Here is an 8,124-nt window from a genome sequence, read left to right on the forward strand (position 1 = left end):
TATGTATTACATTTTAGACAACAATACATACAACTGTATGGAAAATTTTTCAGACTAATAGATCTGCGTAAATAGGCATAATTATCGATAAATATATTATGAATTCAATTATTAAAGCAAAAAAATCAAAACGCTTGAAAATATCAAGCTCCTGTGGTTACAACAATATTTGAAATGACGGTTGAAAAAATCACATTTCGATAAATGTGATAACAGCAGAATGTGTACTCATTTGGTGGTTGTTCTGCGTGCTAGAAGGATAGGCAAAAAGAGCACTACTTTTGAAAATGAAGAATTTGAATGCCTTGTACTTTTGTATTTTACTTATAGCGGTAACTGGTGAGTAGAACTTACAAATACATTACGAAAATAGAAAAAAAAGCTAAATAATTTGTAATTATATATAAAATTATTGTTAAAATGTAAATCTTTCTTTATAAGAAATAAAAAAGTGCACCGGTGTTGAACAATATATAATGATTTAGCTATGTATTGTTTCAATATAATACATATAAATTTAAAATTTAGAAAGCATTTTAAATGAAGGTATTGATTAGAACTTTGGAATGTGTCAATGTTGTCAATGTTGTCATCGATGTATGCAAATCATTTTCAGAAAAATATTAAAGAAAATTGTTAACAAAATCCACCAAGTCTTAAACGAATTCTATAGAATGGGACAAAACCTTTTTAATCGAAAATAGAATATATTGTACGTGTCACTGAAATGATTCGGTTACGAAAATGCACATATCTCTTAAATGAGAAAATTAAGAGTAAAAATGCGAAATAAAGTCTAAAAGAACAGGAAATCGAAAATTAGATTATACCATTAACTAACTATATGAAAGGCAGATTGCTAGTCACCTTTTTAATGGCTGTTGCGACATAATCTTCTACGCGTAACTGAGATGGACATCACTGGAACACAGAAGGACTATCTACCTGTTTTGACGTCAAGGAGTTAAGATTGTGTTTACAATTATAGCATAATGTTTCTCGTTGGAACTTGGGAACGCAGCAATGATACTTTTTTCATGGATGGTTATGAATGTTACTCAAAACCTAGAACAGAATCGTTTTCAAATCGAAATACAATGTAAAAGGGGGTCACAGTGGAGAGTGCCTGTTTCCTAGAGATTTTCTAAAAAAATGATATCGAGATCGTTGAAACTGACAGTAAGGGTATATTCTGGATAAAATTGAGCAAGGACCTTTTTACAATGATTTTTTATGTATTTCTTTGTATGTGTGTATATATATACCTCATAACAATTCTGTTTATTTTAATATGTATAAAAGTTGGATTTTCGGAACACTTGAAAGTGGTGTTCAAAAATATACTCAGTATGGTAAAACATCCGTATTTGGTGACCTGAATGCAAGATGCGGTAACAAATTAAATATTTCAGAAGAAACAGATCATTTTGACCGTTATTTTCATTCAATAGAAAATTGCAATTTCAGTAATGAAGATAACGAAAACATAAATGGTTATAGAGAAATAATTGAAAATGAAATTTTGAATATTGATATGATTGTAAATAGTTGACATTGGTATACAGAGAGAGAATATCTGATATAGAGTTGTGAAATAACAAAAACAATGAGAAATAAGAAAAAATATCCGAAAAAAAGAAAACATAAAACCTCCTGGTTTAACCTAGACTGGCCCCGTCCCTATGTTTGTTCTTCTTTACATATATCAGTTTTCTTCATTACGAGGGGAGTAACTCGAGAAGGTTGTTTCTACATTGACATTTTTATTGCCTCTGGCTCGAAACACATGTATGGTTCAGCCATCAGATAAAATTGTGCTATTTTAGAGGCTTAAAATTTTCTTATAAAATGTTCCCAATATTTATTTAAAAAAAACAACCATGCAGCAAGGGAGCCAGGCTAGGTTTAACCAGGAGTATGAGGACGCTAGAAGCAAACAAATTATACTAAGAACAACATCAAAACATAAAAATACTTATTACTAAAAGGCGTTTTTACAGAATAGCTAAGAGGCGACCACGTACTCAATGTCATTTGAACAAGGGGAAAAAATCATCCGCAAAAGTTTTGTAAAGAAATTTTAAAAAATGAGAAAAAAAATTCTAAAAGTGAATTGTCATCTGGTCAATTTTGAAAACTTGTTTTCAAATGAAAAAAAAAAAACAGTTAAGAATGATTTTGTTGAGGAACAGCTGAATAGCAGTGATGCTGTTTTTAGTAGTGATGCTGTTTTTAGTAATGTTGGTCAATTTGACATAAATTTCACAATCGAATGTGTTATTATTGCTATTTCTATCCTAAGTGCAGGAATAGGTCTCAACGTATTCCTGAAATATTTATTGAATGTAAAAGTGTTACGTAAACTGTTTAATCGTATTTTAATGCATGCGCATATCACAAATCTGGGTACAAGGATGTAATTGTACCTGTGCCCAAAAGAATGATCCAAATGATGTAAACAATTATAGGGGCATCATTCTCACTAGTATATTTTCAAAACTGTTTCATGCGATTGCGCAAATGGGTCAAAAGTAATGAAATGTTGAACGATTTTCAGTCTGGTTTTAGAACACTGTCAGACAAAAGTACTATACATTGCATTTTGTTTTAAGTTCGATTATCAGTAACATATTAAAACCTGAAAAAAAATATGTTTGCATCCTTTATAGATTTCAGAAAGTTTAGTTGTATAAAATCTATTTCGACAGTTTTATGGGCTTAAAACAGGGAGAACCACTCTTACCTTTATTGTTTATTCTTTCGTAAATGATATGTATGAAAACTTACAGACTGATTATATGATACATTTACATTGGAAGACACACAGATATTTTTACTGTCGTTATCTAATGATGCAGTATTATTTTACAAACGCTCCTAAACAAATAGCATAATTATTTTCCAAAATGGTGGATTGTTGTTATGGTTTTTAAATCCGGAAGTAAAAATGAAAATTTTGAAGTACACAATAACAATATATAACTTAAAGATGTTAAGACGTTCACTTGTTGTAACAAATACGTCCTATGGGAATTTTTACCGAGCTCAAAAAGCATTGCAAATCAAGTATTTAAGTCACTTTACTTCATGATTTTTTTTTATTTGATATAATTGCTTTGAATGCCACAGAAATGATAAAATTATTTGATAGTATGATTTTACTGATCCTTACATATGAATCATATGGATCATTACCTCCCATGAACAGACAATCAAACCGAGTCTGCTATTATTGTTCTTGGTTGCATTCTTTGCTTCCAAATGACCTTTTTACAGATTTTATTCATAAAACGCCTGACATTGAAAAGGTTAATTTAAAATTTTTGAAACAAGTTCTTGGTGTGCGTAAAAGACTACAACATCTGCAGTCTGGGCGAATTTGGAAGATTCCCATTATCAGTAATACGAAAAGGCATAATCATTACATACTGGTACTTAATTATGAAAGCTCGCCCGATTAGCTCAATAGGGAGAGTGCAGATCTACGGATCTCGGGGTCGCGAGTTCGAGGCGTATGTTCTCCATGACGATTTGTCTCTGATTCATGTGGGAAAATTGGCAGCTACTTGCGGATAACAGGTTTGTACTGGTACAGAATCAAGGAACACTGCCCACTGTTACATAACTGAAATACTGTTGAAAAACTGCATTAAACCTAAAACAAACAAACAAAACATATTTATGAAAATCTCTAACACCCAGTTATAAATATTTATGTTCTTAAAATATGCAAATTGAAATCTGTTGAATGATTGGTAAAAAAATATTAAAAAATGTTGTCAGATTTACTTTTTATATTTATGGGATACTGAAACTGTTGCAAATGCACATGTCTTAAATACTAGTATCATACAAAGAATATAATATCAACAATTGTGTGCACAACTTAGTACCCTCTCTGAATTGGAAAGTTATAATTTATTCGAAAATGAATTTTCTCAAGAAAAAATTCTTGTTTGTTTTAATAAATTAAACGTGAAACATCGTATAGCATTATCAAGGCTTAGATGTTCCTCACATAAGCTACTGAAGAGGGCCAACGTTTTTGTACGAAATGTAATATGAATGACTCTATCGAAACACATTTCGAGCCTTTATTTTTTTTATTTATTGTTTTATTTTCTTTTTGAATATTTAGAAAAAAATCAGTTCGTCTAATTTAGAATGCTTTCACAAGATTTTGAATTGAACCATGTAATTAAGAAACAGAAACCGATTGTTTGAAGAGGTAAAGTAAAATTGAAAGGACATGAAATGTATGTATTGTTTCAGAAGAGTTCACTTTCTAGGAATTGTAAAGTTTATAAAAATATCAGACAACAGTTTATGAACAAGATTTTATGGAAGCACAAAAACATGTTGAAACATACAAAGAGTTTGTCAAACAGTCATGAAATAGTTCTTCAAAAGACAAGCACATTCTAAAAATGAAATATATATGAGATACTGTCTTACAAATGTGTCAGAAGCTATTACCATTTCTGACACATTCCGGTTGAGTCTATTCATTTAGTCTTGTCAACAGAGCGAAGTCCACGTGTGTAACTGTTGTATGGTGTCTTTTCGCAAGCAGCAATACAAAATGAATTCCACATTTTTAAAACTGAACGTTTTCCTTCTACTACATATTGACTTTGTTTTCTTTTTCAGTTGCAAGTGTGTCGTCTATAAGATGCTACGTATGTCTTTCGTGCAGTGATCCCTTTGAGGAAAGTAGTTCTATAATATCCTCATGTTCCGGGTCATGTGTTAAAGGAAAAACGGGCAACAGTAAGAAAATAATATTTTTCTGTTATACTGTATTGACATGTTAAAAGTATTAAGTATTATTGATTATTATAATTTTATTCTAGTGACGGTTTTTGTATCTGTTTCAGTAAAAAAGTCAAAGGTAGTACAGTTTCACAGATTCTCACAAACTCTGCTTTAGATCAATTTACGCACAGATGTTTGTGACTATCTGGATACATTTGTAGTACGTAAGGAGTAAATTATGAGCCCCCGCTTCTCCTAGAAATGTACAATACAGTGCGATATTTTAATGCGTTTACGGTTCTCTGCATATTAGTATGGATATCAGTAATATACGATTCCTTAGCAAGATAAAAATGCATTTTCCACCTTTATTTAACTAATTAATTATTTTTACTGAAAAATGGGTTTTTCTTACACTTTTTAACAGCTGTGGTTAGAGGATGTTCAAACTACAATGGTGGAGACGATTGTGTCGAACAGGATGGCGCTGAAGCGTGTTCATGTACATCAGATCTATGTAACAGTGCTTCCGGAATCAGCATTTCATTGGCTGTTGTCAGTTTTTCCATTATTTGCATGTTTCTGTGGATGAACTAAAACAAGAGGAAGTAACTCAGACTGCACAAATTTAAACTGATTTTAAATGTTACCATATTATATCTTTAAATACTATTGATTACATCTCTATAATAGATTGTATTTCATGACATATTTATCTAAAATTATGCTTATCCATTTTACAATATACTTATTCTAAAACTATCTTGTTGTCATTTCACTGGCTTGTGTTTGCAATTTTCACAAACACTTAAGGTATTAGAGCACTAATAGTAATGTTTACAGAATGGCCTTTGCTTGGTATTTTCTGAAAGGTAACCGTGTTTTGCACTATTTTGCAATTTTTGAACAACTTTTACAGTGCCGTTTTTTATAAAGTTTGTATAACTTATGGTATCTCCTCAAGCTCAAGTAGAGACAAATTTCAAAGTGATAGCCACTATTCAAAACGTTTGCAGAAAACTAATTTGACCATTAATTTTAATAAAAGAAATATCACACTATTGGTAAACAATTATAAGATACAAATAAAAAATGTCAGTATCCTTTTTTCTATGGTGCCTCAATTACACGGATTTAATGAGACAGAATTCATACTTCAACATTGAAAAAATAAGGTCGAATGCTGTGTTTCTGTTTTGAATTTTGCTTACTCCAGTTAAATATAATCTTAGGGCAGACGTAAAACCTATCTAAATTTCTTCCACAATATATAATCTAAGAGTGAAAGCAAAACAGAGAACTTTCACCGTGTGTAACTCGATATTTTTAAAGATGTGTAACTCTACCCCTTCTGTTTAAGTAGTAAATTCACTTTGAGCACCTAGAAATCGCTTATAAGATTCATCTTTTTCCATTTTTGTACAAGAAATCAATAATAAGTCTTGAAAGAAGTAAAAACTTACTAGAAAAAAGGAAAATAAGGAGAGAAAAATTTGGTCCCAGTAGGGCTTGAACCAACGCCCTCCTAGGAATTGCAGTAAAAGTAGGTTTATTGTAGGAATTGAATACTCTTCAAAAAGGAGGTTCTCTATTTGTGATCTAATACCTTAACCATACAAATATTGAACAGCAAAATACATATGACTTTGTATATGGTGAAAAATCATTAATAATTTTTTAACAATGATAAATTGCTATTAACTTAAAAATTAAATCTCCCCGATGATTAATTGCAATTATTCTATACATTCACGTATAAATATTATTTTGTTCAAAATTAAAAAAACAAAACACTTTCATGTCTTTGGTTATTTCCATAATCTTACTTATTTTGTACGCTCTTCCGGCAATCTACGGCCGTTAATGTTATAGACCTACTGTATACTTTCCGTTTCAAAGGAGAAGCCGAAATCGCGTACGGATCATAATCGTATCGCCGATGGTCAATATTTATAGAAAACATGATCTGAATAATACTAAAAGCAATTGTGAACTTGTTACTGCATTACTGCTTCGATAAATATTCAGTATATATGTGTTTGAAACTAGCAAAGGCAATAAACTGTTCGATTTTCCGTAGTCTTTTTTGTATCGACAATGGTTTTGATCATTCATTAACTCTCGACATACAATGTCTGAGAATCGATACATACAATGTCTAAGAAATGGTTCACATAATGTCTCAGAACTGGTATATACGTTTTTTGTTCAATTTTTGATGTTGTATGCCATAATTGTTAATTGTGACCAAAATAAAACAAAATCCTACACCCACATCCTAAGTGAAATGTATACATATCATCGCTAAGATAAATTTGTAATCGTTGCTCTTTACTGTTCCGAAAGACATTTATCATGTCTTTGTGGTTTACAGTTCTCAAAGGCATGCGCTTTTTTATTCACTTATCATAAAATCAATACATAATTTGTTAAAGAAGTTTAACGGAAATGTGCATTACGAAGGTGTATTGTTATTCTGTCACATTTTGGCAAAATCGAATCAAATTGTTTGTCAAGATTCTCTTTGGTGGAACTAAAATGTTCACACTTACTTAATGTATTTACTATTTATGCACAGGTTTTCGTAATCTTTTACTGTTTTATTTCGTGAATATCTTTTGTTAGAAAGTCCCCCTGTTTTCAGATTAGCATAATAATTTACATCAATGGATGGGATATTTCCCAAGATATATTTGAGCAATTAAATCGTAATATAGGTTTTACTGAGTGATGTACCGATAATTCATGGAATCCAGTAATTTTCACTTTGTGGTATATACCGGAAATTCATGAAATGCAGAAAGGTTCACTCAGTGTTTTATATCGGTATTTTATGAAATGCAGTGATGTTACCTGGGTGATATATCCCAAATTCGCGTCAGGAGAAAGATTACTACCTATGCGTGGTACAATGTCAGACTGCATCCCTATCTGTAAATAATGTGAAGCAATTCCTGTACAAAATAAGGACCTGTTTAAGGCATCGCCCACAGTGGCTGCCATTTGACTCAAAATTTTACATGCAAATTTTCATAAAATAAAACATGACTAAGTGGTAACAGTAAAGTCAGTAATTTTGTCATAATTATGTTTTACATATCTATGTGAACATATGCAAGTAAAAGGATGTGCATTTCACTACCTGTATTATGCCTTTATTTGATATTTTTCTCTTGCCAAAATGACAAAATTTTGCAATTTTATGTGCAGTCAAACTCAATATATATTCAATACATTTAAAAGATAATTACAGCCAATTGTAAAGCAGACTGTGAAGAATAAAGTCTAAAGAAATTATTTTGAAATTTTACCTGATTACTGAATTATACACAAAAATCCGAACACCATCAATTCACCAATTTGTGTTAT

The 8,124-nt window shown here is 30.9% G+C and overlaps 1 protein-coding gene across 1 annotated transcript; it reads left to right on the plus strand.

Moving 5' to 3' along the window:
- The first annotated feature begins 209 nt into the window (after positions 1 to 209).
- Positions 210 to 6,551, plus strand: LOC128558782 (uncharacterized). The gene is made up of 3 exons (XM_053548996.1): positions 210 to 339; positions 4,651 to 4,770; positions 5,183 to 6,551. Exons 1-3 carry the CDS (start codon positions 288 to 290, stop codon positions 5,350 to 5,352), a joined length of 342 nt encoding a protein of 113 aa, XP_053404971.1. The 5' UTR covers positions 210 to 287; the 3' UTR covers positions 5,353 to 6,551.
- Positions 6,552 to 8,124: the final 1,573 nt, after the last annotated feature.

The sequence above is a fragment of the Mercenaria mercenaria genome, chromosome 7, assembly GCF_021730395.1.
Source record: "Mercenaria mercenaria strain notata chromosome 7, MADL_Memer_1, whole genome shotgun sequence".
Lineage (NCBI taxonomy): Eukaryota > Metazoa > Mollusca > Bivalvia > Venerida > Veneridae > Mercenaria > Mercenaria mercenaria.